We start from the raw sequence: 22,772 nt of genomic DNA on the forward strand, positions 1-22,772 counted from the left end.
TTGGTGTGCCATCCCACGATTTTCAGTGGCTTCATCTGCTATGAAGAATTTCTCGGGGCGCCACTGCACTTATGTCAAGTTTCACAATGTCTGGTGTCACCTTTACTTACTGGGCAGTCTTATCAGTTGATTACCTTGGTGGGGAAATAACGACTTGTCTTGAATTGTTTGAGGAAGGCAGACATGAAAAAGGTTGAGAAGAACAAGATGGTAGACCAGAAGAGAACATCTGGGGTGTAGGGGCCGTGGTGGCCACATGCCGTCCCAACAAACTGGCCCTGCAGACTGATACACTCCTGCAGAAATTCACAGGGGTTACATAAAAACAAAACTGCTCAGATGACTCAGGAGAAAAAATAGATCAAAAGACTGTTTTATCTCAATTATCTGACAGACAGGAAGGAGTCTACAAAGCTTAAAGAAAAGAACAGTACAGAAGAAACAAGAGAAGCCTTTGGTGTGCTCAGTTATCCACAGCAGTGAAAGGTCAATCGATTGAGTGTCCTTGTCAGTGTTTGCAAAGGTCCTTAAGAGAGGTCAACTGCTCAAGGGAAGGTGAGGGGGTTAGTTGAATGTTAACAAAAGTAAACACGTTGGATACAGTGTGTGCTATCATGTGGAAGTCACACTGAGATTAGGAGTCAAAGTGTGTGTGTGTGTGTGTGTGTGTGTGTGTGTGTTTCCACATAGTTAAGTTACCTTGACAGTGAGGTTGGTCCAGGATACAGCAGAGGCTGTGATGTTTCTCTCACTCCACAGTTCTAAGGTTTTATTACTGGGGTTATCAGGCTCTGCACACCTACAGCTACAGAGACAGACAGAGAGACAGCACAACAAAAATTAGTGTATTTTTCTGCCAAAAAATGATGGGCTCACATGCTTTTATCACTTAAATTAGGCCAGACAAAAAGAGAACTGCATGCAGGGATGTGATCTGAAGGCTTGTAGAGGAGAGCAGGAATGAAGAGACAGCAAGGGCAAAGCCACAATGTGTGGAGATGCTTGCAGAGAGAGAATGGCAGCTATATATTGTTATCCTTGGATTCCACCAGTTACAGCTGTGACCTGGTTTTGTTCCGTCCTTTGCACAGGATCACACCACACAAGAAGTGTTTCAGAAGCGGAGCATTTGCCTGCATGGTTCAGTAGACTTGCAGATTTCATTGATTTTGTCCTTTGTCCTTGATATTTGTGCTTCTACCACAATAAAGTAGGCTATGTTATTGAATTTTATTTTGCTTTATTGTCTGTTTTAATTGTTGTACCAAGATACCACACGCCAAGAAGACGCCTATTTATTCCAATGAAGTTGCTTACCTGGCACATAAGCCACAAAAAGTGTCTAGCTTCCGGGTTTACTTCTGCAGTATGTGACCCACTGAATATACACACTAGTGTTTCTCCTGCTGGCCCCACCCACAAGTTCCCTCTCCACTGATAGGCTTTACATCGTGTTGATGCCATGGATTTTTAATCGCTTTTCTAAGGTATAAGTCTAAGTATAAAACTAAAATGGCTCCAAAAATTAATAAAAGAAGAGTCATAATTGACCTTGTTTGCAGTTCCAGGTGTCCTGTCAGCAGTTTTACAGACGTCTCATTCACATCAGTGGCTGATGAGAAAATGGTATTTAGGCCGCAGGGGATTTTGTCGCTGCAATACTGCGAGTGGCCACTGGGAAATACTGGCTTCAAGGGGGAGCAATGTTCCTGGGGGCCAGATATTTACATTAATTCTGACAGGGTGTTTATTTGAAAAATTGACCGGATGCTGCCATTCCATTTCCTATCCGGTTTGTTTGGTGTAATGCATCATGACTGAACAAGATGCACGTTTTTAGCAGAGCAAAGCAGAGAGCCACTTCTATAAAGCTTTTGAGAAGCATTACGGCACGTCTAGTGGAATCACAAGCATTGTCTAAAGTAGCCCCGATTATCTCTGGCGGATATGTTGCAGCAAGAACGTGGCACAGCTGCACTATCGAGAGGTTAGGGAAGAACAATGCACTGAAAAAACAATGAACACTAAAGAAATCTACCAGGTGAGTCATTTATTAATAATTTTAGTTACTCACTACGCCAGTGTGAGTTTGTCCAGATCGCTGTGTGTGTTAAAGGGGTAGACTTCTCCGAGGTGGAACAGCTTCTCCAAGGCCTCGTAGATGAAGATGAGGCAGATGAGGGCGGCAAAGGCCTCCTCTGTGAACCGAGTGATGTAGCACACCAGAGAGCTAGCATCAGTGGCAACCAACAGCAGACACAGCAGAGCGGTCCACAGGCCGATGCAAGCCCTCAGCGACAGATAGGACAGGTTGTAGTCCCTGATGTGAAAGGAGAAGAGAAGGATGACAGGGAATACATTATCTGTTAGAAAAGGACTGTGGTGATGATAATAAAATGTCACAGGCAGGTTGTAATACATACTTGCAGAACTTGAAGAGGATTTTCTCAAAAACAAGCACAGGCCCTGTGCTGCCCAGAATGGTGAGAGGCTGACCAGCAAACACAGAGTAGGCTACTCCAGTCATAGACGCACCCAGTAAGGACTCAATGGCACTCTACAACACATGGTGGAAATAGAGTATGTCTTGTATTCAGTAATAGTTTTAATGCTGTATTCATAGTGTTCTAATCTCAATGCAGTATGTGACTGTGTCTGAGTGTGTTTGTGCTCTTACGATGCGTCCCTCTGTCGCCTCCCCCAGCAGTCCTCCAAAGGTGATGACAGGAGACATGCAGGCACAGTACAGGAAGAGGAAGGAGGCCACACACTGGAGGCTCAGACCGTCCTTATAGTCACTCAAGTAGAATGGAGCTTTCCTCTTGATGTCCAATATCAGGCCGCCAAACAACCTGGTCACAGCACACAACAAGAGAAGAGAGGTGCTGAAGTTTAGAGCACAATCTGGTGAAGGGATGTCGAGCTGATACACCCAAAACAATTGATGAGTGTGGTCAGACGTGTCGCTTGCATCTGTACCTACACTTATCAGTGATGTCAAAGTATCCTGGAGTAGACTTCTACATCATGGCATCAAGATGAGAAGTTAAACCACAGGAGGTCAGCAAAAAACAAGATTTTCAGGGGACCGTAACTTACTGTTTAAGAAATAAAAGGGAGTGTTTTGGTGCTTGTTTGTCTCTCAGGCTATCACACTTGGTTCGTCATTCACCTGTCCAACCTCAGCTCCTCACAAATCCAAATTTAGATTTGGTGGCTTCAGCAACTGTCAAACATGGTGGACAGTGCTAAGTGAGCCCCAGGCTTCCACACATCCCTTCAGAAAACATAACAGGTGCTAAAGCCAGGGGCGGGGTGGGGGGTGGAGGTCTGTGTGAAGGGTCTGTGAGGCCTAAAAACATCTTTTAGGTTTGTAAAATACCTTCAACTTTGTGTCATCCAGATGATAATACATGCCCATGTTTATCCTACTATACTATTCCCTAAAAGAAATCTAATATAATTGAGTAGATGTTCTTCTGTTGGCCTGATATTCAATTCAGAAATTAAAAAAAACACATTTATGTGGAATTATTGGGAATCCTTGATTTGCAATTAGAACAGCCTGGACTACGACAAACAGATTTGAATGTAGAACAATCAGTCTCTGAACTCTACTCCAGCATAGTGTAACAAAAACAGCTTTCAAGATTGGTGTTGCTGTTTACACCAAATCCCTAGCCTACCTGTTATGCAACCTAAAAATAGTAACGTCATACAATTTTTGGCAGGAGTGAAAGGAGAGAGGATGCCTAAGTAATCTACAAGCAATTGACAGCTTACCTTCCAGTTCTCTGCAGCTCTGGCCCGTGGCACTCAGGATGCAGGTCTTCCTCTACCTGGCAGACTGTGCCATTAGGGACTCCTGGCATCTTCCTCTTCTCCTACAGGCACCCAATAACAGTCCAACACACAACAGACATCCAATCTTCATTGTTCTGCACCTGATCAAAGTTTTAGCTAAAAGTCAAAACTAAAAAATGTAAATCTTTCTGTCATAATAGCTGTGTACCTGAGAGGGGACATTCTTTGGGGGCTCAATGCGGATGGAGGGGTCCCACTCTCCCGGCGGTAGGACTGTCACCTGGTCCAGGAACTCATCTATCCCAGCCAGCAGGTCACTTCTGTCCTTTGCCTTGTAAGCTACATCATGGAAGATCTGTTTTGGACAAAAGTGAAGGACAGAAGAAACTTAATTGCCTGTCTTTGTAAGACAAATCTAGAGATTTGATTTGTTCTGTGAAGGTTTCTGAATTTAGATTTTAACTGATGCCGCGTTCTTACTTCATCTGTCATGATGGTCGCCATGGAGCGTCCAATTTCGTGGTATTGCTGAGCCTTTCCATCTGGGCCCAGGAGAATGAAGAGGAACCTGTTTGTCAGCAGATGATTTGGAGTATGTAAATCATTCCTGGATTATGGACTTCACATAATTTGATTTTGCGACTAAACCACTGTTCATGTGGCCGTCTACCTGGTAGGTATGGGGACCTCAGTGAGTCCAGTGAGGAGCACAGCAGGGGAGAGGCGGACAAAGGCCACAATGGGCCTCTCCACGAAATCCAGTTCTCCCACCAGTACGTTGGAGGCCTCTGCACCCTCTGGGATCTTCTTCATGAAGTGCATGTCCACCTGGTCAAACAAGGCAGTAGCTAATATGAGTTAAGAATAAAGATAAAAGAGTTACAACAGCAATATGTTTTTTATCATCCTGTCACTTCAGTGCAAACAGAAATGTATTCAGTCTTAGAGCTGTACGTAAAGCTCTCCCACCACAGGTGCAGCATAATGCCAGAGAACCATGCTAGCATTTCAGTGCTAAGGGTGTTATATGCACTCAAAATCCCAGGTGGACATTGATGTCTAAATGGAAGCTTTTATCTGTGTCCTGTGTGGCTGTACTTAACAGTCTTGCAGTGATGGGCTGCTGCTGTGGGATGCACTTTGAACACGTGTAATTCTCCTGTTATTTCATAGGGGGCACTCTGTGACCTAGTTGATGTTGACAGCACATCAAACGTTGATTACAGATCTTAGCAGGGTGCTACAGCACATCATGCATAAAGCTGATGGCCCTGTAGAACCAAAAAAGATCTTACACTGCTGTTATCAGATGTGTTAATTATATCTGCCCTCTTCTAATCTCATAGTCTATTGTGGTCTTCACAGCATCTATATGTGTACATAAACAGTGTGCACTGAGAAATTGAACATATTTATTATGAGGAAAAAAAACGGCTTGTTTACCTTGCTGAGGTCCACTTGGGAACTGTCCTGTGCTGCACCGTTCTTAGCGGGTTCTACAGCTGGTGGAGGCTGTGGAGATGTGGCTGACCCTGCTAGACAGTAAGGGTGTGGGTGTGCATATGAGTGTGTATGTGTGTTCGACGGAAAGAGAATCAGAGTTAGTACATATATCTTTTTGCCTGCCAAGTGCAAAGTCAAAGAAATATCTATGAAGGTAGTAATGCTTAGCTGCCAATATGGCCCATTTACTCAGGAACAGGTTTTGGCAGTCCGTCCCTGTTTCACTGTCCAGAGACTGTGCTGTTGTATCAGTCTGTCTGTTACTTTGTCTTGTTGTTCTTAGTCTCCTCCTGTCTGCTTTTATTACCTAGTTTTACTCCATTCATTATTCTGATAAAAATGTATATCAAACAGAGCTGTCTCTTACTTAGAGGGAAAGCTCTGATTTTTTGAAGTGGGGTTGTATGAGGCACTTATCCATAGTCAGCCTGTTACACACAGTAGATGCAGGTTGGCACACCCCCAGTTTGGAAGAGCAGACAGGAGTATCGACACAGAGGCTAAGCAGTGTACTGCTGTGGTTGGGGACTGCAGCAAAACACATTTTAGCCCCCTAAAAAAGTCCCACCTAAAAAAGACAATATCAGTTTAAATGGACGCTTCGTTGAGAATACTTTCACCTTTTTACCTTGCTGTCTATAAATCTCTTCAAAGCCAGAGTCCATTGAGAAAAACAATTAATTCAACATCGCTGAACACAGGAGCTGCTGGTCTACCGCTACCTCGATCAGTTAGTCTGTGTTATTGTGTGAATTTAGCAATTAAAAGGGTAAGTTCAATAACACAAACATACTAACTGATCGAGGCAGCAGTAGACCAGCAGCTCATGTGTTCAATGAACCAAAATTACTGTTTTTGTCAATGGAGTCTGGTGGCTTTGACAAGAGCATTGATGTGGAACTGAAGCCGCTAACGGCCTCCCCATCAGCAGTAAAGAAGTGAACATGATCTCATTATAGTAGACGCTCATATTGATGTTGATTTTTCTGGTGGTTAAAATACATTTTGCTGCTGCCCCTGTCCACAGCAGTACATTGCTTAGCTTCCATGTCAGTTCTCCTGTCTGCTTCTCCAAACTGGGGATGTACTGACCGCCATCTACTGTAGGTAATACACAAGTTTTCCGTTAAGTAATTGTGAGTCAATTCATATTTCTGAGACTTTACACTGATTCTGTCTCCAGACAGTGGATTTCTACATTCGATTCATACCATTAAACAATCTGTGATAACTGTTCTATGCTAAACGTAACATGTTTGGTGCACAGTGTGAAACCCACCGGTCAGAAGGGGCTCTGACTGTTTGCGGGTTCCCTCTGCAATGGAGCGGACGATGGGGATCAGGTTCTTCTTCTTCTCGTTCTGGTGGTGATGTCTCTTCAGCAGAGCCTCGCGTACCTTTACTCTTACACTGTCGTCCAGCTCCTTAGATGCCTCCTGGTGGTCCAACACCATGTCTGCAAAGAACATGCGCAAATGCTCATGTTTGTGAAACCAGACTTAACATTTTTTTTAAATTAAAGGCATCAGTCACCTTTAATTTTGTACAGTATGTATTTTATGTGTGCTCTTTTGATCAGATCTTTAATTCATTTGTAATCAATAAGTTCGACACAAGCAAAATAACTAGCACACTGCTGAGCAGAAAGTGCATATTGGCAGTGGTCGGTCAATATGTGTCCAACATATCTGGCCATGTGGGACTGCAGAGAATAATCACCATCTCTTTATCGCTCTTACCCCTTCTACTCTCCTCCCTCTCCCAGTCCTTTCTTTTTTACTGACTTGCTGAGTCAGCACTGGAACTTTCCTTCCTTCTTTCCTTCCCTCCTCCACAGTCAATCAAAGTGTCTGCTTGACACACACACACACACACACACACACTGCAGTCCCTGCATACATTCAGAGCACACTTCAAGGCCAGTACCATTGTGTCGAGCTCAGCGCCAGTATAATCAGCCATGTTAATAAGGACAGCGACAAGAGAAACGCCTGAAATTAAATCAAAAGCCATAAATGGCTCATCTATCGCAGCCTCCGCTCACACTTCATAGGCTTGAGATAGATCACGTTCTTTCTAATTTGAGACTGCAGCAACAGCTCCGCCTCATCCTCATCCTGTATCACTTGACTGGTGCCCATCAGTTACTCATCTGACAATGTAATACATTTAATAATATTTGTCATGTTCAAAGAACTGGTGCATGGATTAGCAACTTCAGGCATCTTTATTACATTCTCTTAGTTTGCCACTCTTCTATAAATAAACAAGTAAAGAAATGTAGTTTTTTTTTTGTCTCTATCTCCTCTACCATCTTGGATCCTATTCGGGGTCCAGGTGCTGCTGGCAGGAGTCACATGGAGAGGAGAGAGAAGTGAGAAGAGCGGTGGAGAGCTGGAGAAGAGTAACGACTGCAGGCAACAAGGCCGTTCAGGGTGTAAACCTGTCATAACACCATGAGGAAGGCTGACCGATGGAAAACCTTGAACCATGTGATCTTGTGTGTGTGTGTGTGTGTGTGTGTGTGTGTGTGTGTGGTGGATGGACAGTGTAGCGCTGAACCATTGTTCATGTGTGGGTGTGAATTTTTGCAGTTGTATATAAATCATTTATTTATCCATCAGATTTAAAACTGTGGTTGTCCTCTCACTCATGGATATACATGGTCACTGCTAATCCAATTGTGTGCTTCCTCTGGTATGCAAATGAGCTCGAGCTGTGGCAGCAGCTTTATGTAATTGTAGATTTTAATGCAAATCAGGTTCAGCAGAAGTTCAGCTGCAATATTCCAACAACCACACAGCAACTACACAGCTCAGTGGCACAAACTATGTCTTTATATTGTGTTTGTTTATGTTTACATTTCCAGAAAATCATTTAGACTTTTCAACATTAGACCAGTGGGGTCGTGGCTGTTTGTGTTTCTGCATCCAGCACGGTGATGATGCTCCCCGCAGGCCTGTACTGTATGTGTGTCTCCTCTCTTAGGAGGATAAATTGATTTGTAGAAGACATCCAGCGGGCATCTCTGCTGAGATATACAGCCTGTTTTATATCAATGAATATAATATTTATTGAATGACAGCAGCAAGAAGTGACTTTATAGAGCAGGAAACAGAGGGACGGGAAATTGTGGAATCATATATCCATTTGAAGAAACGACACCAGTCACTTACAGCAATGATAACAACTGATTTCTGTCTTTATGAGAAATCATTCAGGCGCAGCTTGCCTTTTTCTCTAGGAACAGATAGCGCTCTGGTACTGAGATATTAATATGTGTCAGTTGGACAGATTCTCACCTGCAATCTCTTCGATGCTGTCAGCACGCATGTCAAGCAACACGCTGCCATTGATGATGCAGCTGCGGAGCTCAAACAGGCTGTGGAGGGAGAGAGTGGCCACATAGGGCTTGCTCCACCTCTCCCCTCCATCCTCCACGTCTTCCTCAAACTTCAGCCACCTGTGAGGTAAAGACAGGATGAGAGGTTTGGAATTAAGGAGTAAATGTGATCCGTTACTATTTTATCTTTCACTCAAAAAAGTTCCTATTTATCAAATTTCTTGTCACTTACAAATGATTTTAAATTAACGAGAGCTCTAGGTTTCTAGAGTTGGCTAGATCCTACATGACTGCAGTACAGAGACAGAGGTGAACACACAACTTTTAAAACATCTGGAGTGATGGTACAAAATATCATTCGTCATGATGAATATTACACTATCTCAAGCAATATATTTAATGCAGCAGCAAAGTAGATTTAGCCTATTATTTGCAATTCATTTGAACAGTGACAGGGTGTAACACAATTATTTGCCAACAAGAGGTATAAAGCTGACACTAATTTTGTTTGCAGTCGTTGTCAATGTGGTATTAAACTGTCATTATATACAGTATTCCCCCTCCTCTACCAGCAGCAGAATTTATTTCCTGCTTTAGTTTGGTTTTCTTTGTGTTTCTATTTCAGGCATTTTTTTCTGTTATTTAATCCCTGTTTATGAATTACTATTTTAATATTAGAAATATATTGGATTATTGCCTCACATGTTAAATGCTAGTGATCATATTAATGATTTCACAAAAATTAAATTCAGTTTTTGAAAATAATTAAAATTGTGTTTTAGCAGACTAACTTGTAAAATATGCATTTATTCTGAATCTGATGCCTGCAACACGTTCCAAAAATTTTGGGACAGGAGCATTCTTCTAACAAAACTCACTAAGCCCTAATTACTAATTGTTGAAGAATTGAAAGTGAAATTCTGTCTCAGGATTCACAAGCGGGCTCCTTAAATCTTCAAAATTTAAAAGCTGTCAATGTAGAAGAATGGGCCAAAATCCTGTCTGAACACTGTGAGAGATTAATTTCTTTATACAGAAAGTGTCTTGAAGCTGGCATGCAAACAAAGGCCTCTTCAAGTATTAAATACATTTCAGTTAGCGTGTTCAATACATTTCTCCTCTGTCATTCAACTTTACTGCACATCATTTTTAGGGACCGAAATGTTACAATACCTTGATCTGTATAATTTTATTGCATTAATACCATAGTCTGGTCTAAATTTCAAGTGAATAACAGCATTAGAAATATGTTTAATGAAATGTCGAAAAGGAGTTGTATCCTTGTGTCTGATTGGTTATTCCTACATGTAATTAATTTGATGGCCAACAGGGACAAATGTACCGCAACAGTCCAAAACATTTCCACCAGGAGACAGTGCTGCAGCTTCAGAAATAATAACAATTAAAAGACACATACGAAAACATATACTGCAAATCCCCGTCCTGGGGGAGCGCTAATTAGAACAACTGGATTTTCGACCAAGAGAGAGAAACCAGAAGAGAGGGTGTATCTGGTGTTTGGTTCTTAAGAATGAAGAAAACTGGAGAAAAAAAGGTGCGGACTCTTTTATATTTTGGCCTTCGCCTTTTACAAGCATATACAAGAGCAACAGATTTACATAGCTCCCCCTACAGGCTTGGAGAACTTTCGTTGTGTTGACTGAATATGCAGTTTGTAGTTTTTGTTTTCATCGTTTCTGTATTTGCAGAATGTTTGTTGTTAAAGTATTTATTCTTTCTGCAGCATGTTTTTTCATTTGCAGCCCATTGGAATTTTGTATTTATTGTTCAATTGGCATCTTTTCTGAATCTGCAGCACATTTTTCCTGAAGGGCCATTGTAGCGCATTTGTCCTTGTCAGCCACAAAAGTTTAATCATATCATTTTCTTGATAGATATGTCTAACTCTTTACAGTCAGGGAAGAACGTTTTGCTCCCATGTTGGGTCTAAAGTGTAATTCTTTAGCGTTTGATCAATACAGACCCAGATCAACTCAGAACAGATGGGAAGAAAGGAGCATCCGACCTTAAAAGGAAAGATGTTTCCCATCCCACACAAACATCAGCCTTAAATCTTTAAATTTGTGGTTCATACTATTTCCCCTCAGGACAGATGTTTTTGTTGTAATTGCAAACCACACAACACGAGGCAGAGGTTTGACACTACAATATGAAACTGCAGCATGAGTCACAGCAGTGTTTTGTGTCACTCCTCTCTTCGGAGCTTTTTGCCTTGAGCAAACCGACCAAAAAATGATCCACTAAGCTGAAAATGTAACTAATGCTCTTTCTTCGTAACAATACAGCTGTAGAGCTGCCGGGCTGTCAGGAGCTTTATTGCCAAGCATTGTTGCCAACAGCTCCCAGAGGAGATCCTGACCTGGCTGTTTCCTTCCACTCAGCATCCTTGCCATCCTTCACACAGATCTCATCCAGCTCAGTGAACAGCTCGTGGGCCACATGTTCAGCATCCTCCTCTGAGCCCAGGATGAACTGGACCCGCTGGGACGGTGTGTCTGATGAAGCGAGGGGATGTGAGGGAGGAACAAGAGGTGAACTGTGGCTCTCAAAAGACCTTTACAAACACACACAACACTGCCTCCTTTGTCAGAACATGTCTTTTAAATGACCATTGGGTCCATAACACACACACAGTCACACAAATCTATACACACACACACACACATGCAACATGCTGACTCGTTCCTGCTCTTTGGAAGATAATTAGCAGGCTTGTCAATTTTAGCCTGGAGTGATCTGTGTGTATGTGCAAGTGTGTGAAGTGCCGACAGTATTGATAGGCTTTGTTCAACAACCACTACCTCCTCTCTGGGAGGTGGGTTTGCAAGTATACGAGTATAAGAGTCATGACCAAATGTCTATTTCTTTTGCCCATCTCTCTCTCTGACTGATAGATGACTGGGTGAGCTAAAGAAATACTTTGATTTCAAAAGTAAAAGAAACCTGAGATGAGGTTTTTTGTGTGTGTGTGTGTGTGTGTGTGTGTGTGTGTGTGACCATGACTGGAGGTGGCTGTCTCACTTCCCTCGCTTTGTTGTGTTGCGACGCTTCCTGCCCTTCTGTCTTTCTTGCGGTGGCGAGAGCCGTGGGCCTTGTGGTGACGATGGCTCTGCCTGGGCATCCGGACGCCCACAAACAGAGTCCTGTGACCTGAGAAATAGGCGAGAGAAGAGATTTCACTTTTACTTCTGAGTAATGCTTTTGTGTCTCCCAGCAGTGTGTGGTCACTTTATGTGATTTACCTTTGTATATTTTGTACAGTATTTGTGTGTAAATTGTTGTTAAGGAGCTGTATTTATGTAATTTGGTGTAAATTCGTGTTTTGTTTTGTTTTGAATTAAAGTTTAGGAGTGTAATGTCTCCCACCATGTATGCTATTTTTAATGGGATTTCTCATTGGTAGATGGTAAATGGACCTGCACTTGTATCGCGCCTTTCTAGTCTTCCGACCACTCAAAGTGCAAAGTCACATTCACCCATTCACTCACACATTCATACACTGGTGGCTGAGCTACCATACAAGGTGCCATCCCTACTCAGTTTTTAACACGCTCACACACCGGTGGAACAGCCATCAGGAGCAATTTGGGGTTCAGTATCTTGCTCAAGAATACTTCAACATGCAGACTGGAGGAACCAGAGATCGAACCGCTTATTATCAGCCAGTCTATCAGGAATCTTATTTGCCATCTGTAGTGCAGTTATTATAGAAACACACAAAATGACTATTTGCATACCAATTACTCACCCCACGTTACGTTCAAAACTTTTCTTTTTTTTTTGCCTCCAGGGTGAACGAAGAATCCAAAAACAGAAAATTCTTGATGAACTAGAGTAAAAGTGGTCCGTGTTTAACAACAGCATAACTATCCAAACCAGCAAAACATAAATTTACAAACTCTCACACACACTGTGCATTATAATCCAAGTCTCATTTATCCAGTCATATTCTCAGTACTTTGTAAATGCACATTTTAGCAAAAACCGTACTACTTAAAACCTTCTGCATGATTCCACCTGATATAGTTTTGCTGCTGTTAAACATTGCCCTCCTTTACTCCAAATCATCAAGAATTTTCTAAATTTTGGGATTTTTTGCTCACCGAGGAGGCATGTGAGGAAAAGCAAGTTTTCACATATTAAATGTAACATGGGTGAGTAATTGATAAACAGTCATTTTGTGGGTGAAGAATTCCTTTAAAGCTGTAAGCAGCAGATCAAAGGAGTCTGGAGAAAATGTATTTTTTTTTTCATTTGTACGAGAAGGTACAAAGCACAAGGATTGTGAACATTTTTATTTTCTTTATTTATGTTTTTTATTCGTAAAACTGAAGGTGCAAAACTTGAAAAACTGAATTTAGAGAACCATCCTCCCTCTTCACATGTGATTGTGTTCCCACATTCGCCACTAACACCATCATTAAATCAGTAGATGACACATCAGTGATCGGGTTGATCTTCAGCATCGATGAATCAGCCTACAGAGCGGAGGTGCAGAACCTAGTGGGCTGGTGCTCAGATAACAACCTGTCCTTTAATACAGGAAAGACCAAGGAGCTAATCATCAACTTTAGAAGGTCACATGATGAGGAGTACGCTTCAGTCTTCTTCAGTGGGGGCAGGGTTAAGAGTGTACAGCTTCAGGTTTCTGGGCACACACGTCAGAAGACAGAACAACTACATCTGTTTTTCTGAGGATACTGAAAAAGCACTGACTCAACAGATACTGGTGACCTTCTACTGCTGCAGCACAGAGAACATCTTAGCGGATGTTTTGATAAAGTTGCCTGTCTCATCCTAACATATTGCATCTCTGTGGTATCTCAGATGCACAGCAGTGGATAGGAAAGCCCATCAGCGGGTCGTCTCCAGAGCACAGAAGATCATTGGGATACAGCTCCCATTCCCCGGAGGAGATCTACAACACATGCTGCCTCAGAAAAGCCACCAGCATCTATAAGGACCCCACGCACCCATGCCACTATCTCTTTGAACTCCTTCCATCTGGCAGACGTTAAAAGGCCTTCTAAGCCTGCACCTCCAGACTGGGAAATAGCTTTTTCCCCAGAGCTACAGCAGCACTGAATCAGTCTGTTGGGTGCACCCTGTAATGTCAGCCACAACTGACTTTATTACAACACAGGTACTACATTGTGTGTTGTGTCTGCACTGTTTTCGTTACATTGTGACTATGTGACCTGGTAATGGGTTTATAATGAGAAATGGGAAGTGGAGAATAATAAAGTTTAAAGTACATACATGTGTTTACATTGAAAATAAAGTCTGGCAGAATCAAGAGAAGGAAGCACACTCCCTGTTGCCTGTTTCATTTTTTTCCTGTTCTTAACACAACAATATTATAATCTGACTACAGCTCTTACGCCCGGGGCCTGTTATACTTTAATACATATACATAGTGTCATGATTAACATTAAAATAAATATGTAAACACGTGAATCATTTAAGTGCAGCTGAAATACTGCTCAACAGAGAATGGGAATAACCATAAAACATCATTCTGGTGATATTAATGCCTATAAAGATACCTGCAACGTGGAGAAATACAGGGGAGGACCAAATAAAAAGTTTATATATGAACAGTAAATAATAAAGAATGCTGTCTTTACATGAGCCTCAGGCCTTTCTGAACTGTCCCTATGTAACAGCAGCGGGAAAAAAAGGCCTAGTAAGAGCAAAAAGTCTAACAATGAACTTGTTGGCAAGTTATCTGCAGAAGGTTGTGACTTAAACATAACTTCTGAATACATTTTTCACTTTAGCCTGAAGAGTATTATGAACATCTTTTTAAAAAAAAAAAAAAAAAAAAAAAAAAACAGATCAGCCCTTCAGTTTTGGGCTGCATCTTTACCAAATGTTGTTTTTAAACACAGGCTTTTGATTCTGCTTCCTGGCAACTTCCACCAAAACAAAACCAGGAACAAACCATTGTTACTTTTACATTTTGTTCCCTTCAAATTTGTTTGTTATTTGTACTTTTTTGTTGCTTTGTGTTTACTTGCTGTTAATTTTGGCAGTTTTTATAACGTGACTGCAGACTGTCTGATTAACAGACCTCTTTTAAAGCTGATACAGCCTGTAGAACTCTGTAGAATATTAATATACACTTATACCACATATACCACCAAAATACTATTATTACAATATCATTACCAAAATTAATGTTATTGTAGCTATTGGCATTACTGTTGGTCGTGCCCGTCTCTCTGTCTCACTTTCCCCCTTTCTTAGTCATTACTAAAAGTGCATGTCATCCAAGAGAAACAACAATAACTAAAGGAACAGTCAGAGTTGTCATATTGAAATTGAAGGTGTGCTTATGGATTCACATCGTCAACTCATGCATTGAGTAACATTACAAGTAAACATTCCATCTTAAATGCTGCTGGTAGTCGGCCCAGTGAATTATTTTTCTCAGACTCCAGCTGCTGTGGGAGGCAGCAAAACATCCTGTTATTTTTATAGTTACAGCTTATTTATGTAAAACTCTCCACAGTATCAACAGTGGTTACATAAGCCTAAAACCAGCCACAACTCAGCCCTGAGCAGAGTGACCGTCCACTATTGACCAATCAACGGACTGCAGTGTTCACAGCTCCACCTTTTAGTGCCACATCTGTGTGCTTGGTACCCCAACAGAGGGGTGATCTAAAATGGGGACGGTACAGAACGTTTCCATTGGCACCATCCACAACTTTTCATAGTGGATACAGAAAAGAAGCATACAGAACTATGTTGATATGTTCTGTACCCAGGACATCTGTTGCGTGTCTGTCCATACTGGAAGAGGGATCCCCCCTCAGTTGCTCTTCCTGAGGTTTCTACCATTTCTTTCCCCATTAAAGGGTTTTTTGGGGAGTTTCCCTTATCTGCTCCGAGGGTCCAAGGACAGAGGGATGTCATATGCTGTAAAGCCCTCTGAGGCAAATTGTGATTTTTGATATTGGGCTTTATAAATAAAATTGAACACCCAGCCTACTTCACTCTCCTGTCGTTGGGTTGTGGTGTGTGTGTCATCCACTCTATAAATATATATATATGTACATTTCATTTCAGACTTTCTGATGACAAAATATAAAATCCTTATTAGCTGAGGATAAAACTGGCATCTTCCTGTGTTCCAGATGGAGAGAGAACATGTGCTAACGGAGGAAGGCAGTTGATTGAGGTGCACTGCGGTCTCTCAGCTCAGATGGTTAAAGGAACTGAATGTGAAAGCCATTAAACCGAGGGTTAGGTGTTGGCCCAAAGCTCCACGGGGAGAATCAGGGAATAACTCTTTACTTCCTGCCTGATACTAGTCTCAACCTCTGCCACCTGTGATTATCATCAGTGCATTCAGTGTTTCACACAACATGCTGTGATAACAGCAGACTGAGTGCTCATGACGCAGACAATAATGGAGTTTATTTCAATATCAAAGCAGAGCCTTTTGAAATTAAAGAATGGACAGTGGAAGTAATCAGGCAATTAATGAAATTGGTTTGGCAAATTGTTATAAATAAAATGGATGTGTGTGTTTGTATGTTTGTTTTTTTGGGCATGAAAAACATATTTTGGGGTGCATCAAGGACACAAAGCTACTGGGCTGCAGCTATGTGTTCAATCTCTGAACGTGTTATTATCTCTCCATGAAAGAAAGAATGGGCTGACTCTCTCTCTCTCTCTCTCTCTCTCTCTCTCTCTCTCTCTCTCTCTCTCTCTCTCTCTCACACACACACACCTGTCTTCACCCACCGATGACAGATCAGCCCCCAAGCCTCCTCGGGGTAGATGGAAGATTCATTTTTAATGTTCAATTCATCTCCACCAGACAAGGAGACAAAATAACATCCCCATGTTCTCACAACAACTCACACTATAAACTATCCACACACACACACACACACACACACTCTCACAAGAATGATAGAATTGACTCAATCACGCCGAAAACATGCTTGATCATATTGTTTGGTTTCATGAAATATACATGTCTTAGGGGATCTGCTGAGGCTGAGGTCATGTAATTTAACTAACTGAGGAATATACTGCCCCTACTCAAGGTGTAGGTACTTTTTCTTAAATATGTCCATTGTTTATGATGCCATATTTCTGTTCCACAACATTTCTCAGTGAAATACCATCAAACATTTCTTAACTTTTCTAATTTTAGGCAAAATGATGGATGCAGTTATATTACAAATGAAAATTTCATCTACTGAGCTCATAAAATATGATTCATGGTTAGAGTTGGACCTGGCCGGCAGCGTTATTATGTAGAATTAAGCGGAAATACAAACTGCACCTGTGTAAAGGTTGTTGATAACACAAGGGGCATTATATCTACACTGTATGCATTGCCAGTAAAAATATGAATAATTATAAATAATGGAGCTCTGCTGTGGAGAGATAAAAATATCTCTGCTGGTTGAACTTGAAGAAAAGGAAAAGGAGCCAAAACTACAACGAGTAAGAAGTTTCATGTAACTCATGATTGGGGTGTGGTCAGGCTCAAGCTCATGTTTTATTATTTGCAATTTGGTCTGGTGAGGTCAAGTGTGCAACATGGCTGAAAGAAAGAACCAATAATGAGCAGAGCAGAATCCTCAGAATTGGATTGAGTTGACAATGAATAATATAATAACAATAATAATAACAAATTCAAATTTGTCCTTCTAGTTTGCTGTTTTTTGTTTTGTCTGTGTGTCAGTGAGATACTGTGCAATTCACATTTACCACCCAAAGGTGTAGGGTGAATGGCTTGGGAGAGCATAAGAAAACAGCAACAACAACAAAAGTGCAACAGTGCATTCTGTTTAATCACGACCTATAGCACAACAACAGCACGATTTTTTGTAAAAATCCATTCTTTTTTTTTTTTTTTTCCCTCCAAATGGTTTCTGTCATTTTATATATATATATATATATATATATATATATATATATATATATATATATTATTGGTTTTGTTAACAAAACAAAGAAAGATCAACATAAAGGAACAGTCAGAGCAAATACATGAACAAAAATCAAAATGATCACAAATATATAGCATGTTTTAAAATAGACACAAATAATAGTAAAAACAAACAAACAAATAAAGTAAAATAAAATAAAAAGACATCACTTCACAATAAATCATCACATTATGGGATATATGACCGGTCAGTAGTGTGGCAGGACGGTAAGAGAATAAACAAAAGGGCTCACAGGTGATACGGTTGAAATAGGCTAAAAATGGAGACCAGGTTGTCTGAAAACATTCAGGTTTTCCACGTGAGCTAAATTTAAGTTTTTCTAATTTAAGGCAGCCCAGTAAGTCTCTGATCCACTGAGTGTGAGAAGGCAAACAGGCAAGTTTCCAGTTGAGCAATATGACACGTCTAGCCAACAGAGTGGCGTAGGCTACTGAGTCAGACTGAGAACATGTTAAAGGGCTGCCCACTGGTGCAATCCCAAAAATAGCTGTGAGGGGACAAGGTTCAAAATCAAATTTAAAGACCTCAGAAAAACATTTGAAAATAAATCCCCAAAAATCTGAAACTTTAGGACATGTCCAGAATTGATGTATTAGAGTGGCTGGTTCCAGTTTGCAACGAGGACAGATAGGATCAGTATTAGGAAATATCTTACCAAGTTTAGCCCTGGACCAGTGAGTGCGGTGGACTACCTTAAACTGAATGAGAGAATGTCTCGCACTAAAGGAGGAAGAGTGAATCCTATTTAAAATAGAGGTCCATATCTCCTCATCAAATTCTTCCCCCAGGTCCTTTTCCCACTGTGCCTTAAAGGGAGATGGTGGGATCAGGAGGTTGGCAATTATTCTATACAAGAAATTACACCCCTATGAACTTTATTTAAACTCAGAATATCCTCTAGTGGAGTTCCTGTGGGCCTATTGGGGAACTGAACTGTGTTTTTGTTGACAAAATCCCTCCCTTGCAAATAGCGGAAAAACTGAGACGTGGGTAACTGGAATCTTTCTTTCAGCTGTGCAAACGAGGCGAATGTACCATCAATATATAACTGCAATGAAGATGTCAATCCCAAAGAGTGCCAAACTCTAAAGGCTCCATCATTTAATGAAGGGGAAAACATAGAATTTTGAAACATCTGACCTGAAATGGAAAGATGTTTCAAATTAAAAGTTAATCGAAATTGTTTCCAGATCCTACATGAATGTTTTACCACTGGATTATTGCCACCTGAGAGCAGCAGGTTTGCATGATTCTGACTCTAACTGAACCCAAAGAGGAGTTATGTACTCTTGGTCTGGTGCCATCCAATATAAAAGACTTCTGAAATTTGCTGCCCAGTAGTATGATTGGAAATTAGGCAATGCAAGGCCCCCCAGGTCCTTGGACTTTTGCAGATGTTTCTTACTGCTGCGCGGTGTTTTGCCATTCCAAATAAAAGACAAAAAAGTTTGTTCAATCGAAGTAAAAAAAGACGAAGGTATGAAAACAGGTAAACGTTGAAAAAAATACAAGAACTTCGGGATCACATTCATTTTAATCATATTTACCCGGCCAATGAGTGAGAGAGGTAGTGACTTCCAATATATAAAACATTGCTTAAGACTATCAACTAGGACAGCAATATTTGCCTTAAATAAGTCTGAGTAATTTCGTGTTACTTTTACTCCTAGGTATGTAAATTGATCACGGACCACTCTGAAATGAAAATTTGAAAATGAAGTGTTCAAGGCAGGATTGTTTACTGGGTACAGCTCGCTTTTCCCCACATTCAACTTATACCCTGATATTTTGCCGAATGCTTTCATAACTGTTAAGGCCTTGGGTAGGGAGTCGTTTGGATTGGAAATAAACAAAAGTAAATCATCAGCGTATAAGGAAAGTTTAAGCTTCAGAGTCCCACGGGAAATACCCTGGATATCATTGTTAGCTCGTAAAGCTATGGCAAGAGGCTCAACCGCCAGAGCAAACAACAAGGGGGACAAAGGGCACCCCTGTCTCATGCCACGTTGAAGAGGGAAATACTCGGATGATATGTTTTTTTTGCGCACTGAGGCCATAGGGGACAGATATAAGATCTTGATCCATGTTACAAATTTAGGGCCGAATCCAAATCTTTGAAGGGCGTTTGTCAAATAGTCCCACTCAAGGCGGTCGAACGCCTTCTCAGCGTCAAAAGATACTACTACTTCAGGATTCTTTGAGGTTGGGGAATACAGTATATTGAGGAGTTGTCTAATGTTAAAAAATGAATGTCTATTTCTTATAAACCCTGTTTGGTCAAAATGTATTATTTCATGCAGAGGACCCTCTATGTGCTTTGCTAGGAGCTTTGCCAGAATTTTATAGTCCGAGTTTAGGAGGGATATTGCTCGATAAGACCCAGGCTCTAATGGGTCTTTATTTTTTTTAAAAGTAGGGAAATGGATGCTTGATAAAAAGTAGGAGAAAGAGATGAGTTCTCAAGGCATTCTGCAAATAATAATGTTAAAAAAAGGGAAAGCTGTTTGGCAAAAGCCTTGTAAAACTCGTTCGGAAAGCTGTCTGGGCCGGCTGCTTTCCCATTCTGCATGAGCGATATGGCGGCTTCTATTTCTTCTGATGAGAATCCCTGTTCTAAACAATTATAAGAGTCTCCACTAATTGATGGAATTAAGACCATCGAAAAAAGAGTCAATCAACTGAGGGTGGGGACTCTGAAGTATAAAGGGAAGTGTAAAACTCTTTCAATCGATTGTTTATTTCCTCATGGACAAGAGTAATGGCACCTGAACTAGTTCTTATCTGGGGGATAAGGCGCGATGCCTCGGATTTGCGGATTTGATGGGCAAGCAATTTGCTGGTCTTGTCGCCCTGCTCATAAATCCTATAGCGAGCTCGTTGGAGCAGATTCTCTGCTTGTACAGTGGTAATGCTATCATACTCCGATTGGAGCAGGAGGCGTTGTGTATATAAACATGGCGAGGGGTCTCTTGAATATCTATCATCTAGTGAGGTAATTAAATTGCTTATGTCGCAAAGACGTTGTGTGCGTGCCTTATTAACAGAGGCTGCATAGGCTATAGTTTTACTGCGCAAATATGCTTTTAGAGACTCCCATATAATAGAATAAGACATACCTGGAGTTATATTATTTTCAAAAAATAAAGAGATCTCTGCAGATATCAACTGAATATACTTTCTGTCTGAGAGCAGGAGTGAGTTGAGCCGCCACTGATAACTCTTAGGGGGAGAGTGTGGAAATTTTAATTTGAGAATAAGGGGAGCGTGGTCAGAGATTACTATGCTCTCATAACTAGAATGCTGAAGGTTGGGTAAAAGTTTGTTGTCCATAAAAAAATAATCAATGCAGGAAAATGTATGGTGTACATGAGAGAAAAAAAGAGTATTGTCGGGCTAAGGGATGCAAAAAGCGCCATGCATCGCAGAGGCCATATTTTTGGAGAAACATTTGGATTAATAATGCACATTTCGATGGAGCAGTGGCCCTTTGAGACTTGTCTAAAGTTGGTGACATCACCAAATTAAAGTCTCCCCCTAAAATTAGCAAGTGTGAGTCCAAGTTCGGAATATTAGATAAAAATGTGGATATAAAATGTGTATCGTCCCAGTTGGGGGCATATACATTGGCCAAAACAAGGGGAATGGAAAATAATCTCCCAGTTACTATAACATATCTACCTTTATTGTCTGCTATCACATCTGTGCCAATAAATGGTGTGGCTTTATTGACTAAAATAGCAGCCCCTCTTGATTTATTGTGAAAATTAGAATGAAACAGTTTTCCAACCCAGTCTTTCCTTATTCTGAAATGATCACTTGTTTTTAAATGGGTTTCTTGTAAAAACGCAAAGTGAGCATTTAGACTCTTAAGATGAGTCAGGATTTTTTTCTTTTTAACAGGATTATTTAATCCCTTGACAAATGTAGTTTATATCATCTCGGTCTCCCTTAGCCTTAACATTAATTCTCCCAGTCATATAGTAAGCGATATATCTTAAACACGCAGACGGTAAAATGAAAACTTAGTAATGTGATAGGCATATAAACAAGAAAAAAAAAACATAAAACAGAAGAAAAAAAGGGAAAAGATGCAGAAGAAGTCACCCCTCCCAAACCCCCCACCCCCCACCCCAGGAAGTACCTTCCCAACTAAGGTACAAGCCCAAAGAAGACATGTTCTTCCCAAAGTTGTTTGTGAGGTAAATTAACACCCACAAACCCCTGGCTCCCCATTTGTCTTTGTACTTTCAAAGCAAGGAGTCAGGCAGTAATATCAACCTATCTAATGTGTATCAAAAGAGCACCAGAACATAATATTCATGTAGGCCTATGACTCATTTTAGGAAAGAAACAATTAAAAATAAATAAATAAATAAATAATATAAAATAGAAACCCCTTTAAAGAATAATTTCAACTATGTAGAGAGAACATCTGGAATCTAGATAGCAAGTGAGTGCTCTACAATTACAGAGACACACATGAAAAATAAGATAATAATTGGAAATTTAAAAAAAAAAAAAAAAGAAAAATAATCTACAGGCTACCACATAGACTCAAACTAGTAATATTTATTAATTTTAAATGCCAAAAAAACAAAAACATACTCAGTTCTCTAAAAATAAAAAAGTATATATATATATAAAGGGAAAAAAAGAACATTTTATTGGCTACCACCATAAACTTAAATTGGTAAACTTAAATTAGTCATATTAAACGTTCAGACATAAGCTAACACTCCAAGTTTAAGTAAAAAATATGGGAAAAGAAGAAAGAAAAAAGAAAGTCTCATACATACACATCATAGCATGTAGGCCTAGACAGTGATTAAGACACGTTAAACCCAGATAGTAATTAGTGCTCTACACAATGGAAAGAAACAAAAACAAAATGAAATACAAATATTGGCAGCAGGGGCGGAAATCCCGGGGGGGACAGGGGGGACATGACTCCCCCTTCAGTAAAGCTGTCCCTCCCTAGAATAATTTGAGACACAATTAATAATTTTTGAACAATGCAGTAGTATTTATTAAAAGCACAATGTAAGCGGTGCTCATTATAATCGCGCAATAATGTGCTATTTAAATCTTAAAAGATTTAGTCCCCCCCCCCCATTCCTAGTAGT

At 40.6% G+C, this 22,772-nt stretch overlaps 1 protein-coding gene across 2 annotated transcripts in view; it reads right to left on the reverse strand.

Moving 5' to 3' along the window:
• Window positions 1–22,772, reverse strand: part of slc4a8 (solute carrier family 4 member 8) — a 52,621-nt gene that overhangs the window by 11,314 nt on the left and 18,535 nt on the right. The window contains exons 3-16 of one of the 2 annotated variants that reach the window (XM_050037194.1): window positions 11,669–11,821; window positions 11,031–11,166; window positions 8,610–8,770; window positions 6,587–6,763; window positions 5,248–5,336; window positions 4,475–4,632; window positions 4,285–4,372; window positions 4,013–4,159; window positions 3,784–3,884; window positions 2,678–2,852; window positions 2,424–2,557; window positions 2,075–2,320; window positions 700–805; window positions 135–296 (exon numbers count right to left, since the gene is read on the reverse strand). In XM_050037194.1, coding sequence (XP_049893151.1) covers window positions 135–296; window positions 700–805; window positions 2,075–2,320; window positions 2,424–2,557; window positions 2,678–2,852; window positions 3,784–3,884; window positions 4,013–4,159; window positions 4,285–4,372; window positions 4,475–4,632; window positions 5,248–5,336; window positions 6,587–6,763; window positions 8,610–8,770; window positions 11,031–11,166; window positions 11,669–11,821 — 2,033 coding nt within the window. Of the gene's footprint in view, window positions 1–134; window positions 297–699; window positions 806–2,074; window positions 2,321–2,423; window positions 2,558–2,677; window positions 2,853–3,783; window positions 3,885–4,012; window positions 4,160–4,284; window positions 4,373–4,474; window positions 4,633–5,247; window positions 5,340–6,586; window positions 6,764–8,609; window positions 8,771–11,030; window positions 11,167–11,668; window positions 11,822–22,772 lie in introns of both variants that reach the window. The other variant, XM_050037193.1, reaches the window with a different exon arrangement.

The sequence above is a fragment of the Epinephelus moara genome, chromosome 24 (genome assembly GCF_006386435.1).
Source record: "Epinephelus moara isolate mb chromosome 24, YSFRI_EMoa_1.0, whole genome shotgun sequence".
NCBI classification, from domain to species: domain Eukaryota; kingdom Metazoa; phylum Chordata; class Actinopteri; order Perciformes; family Serranidae; genus Epinephelus; species Epinephelus moara.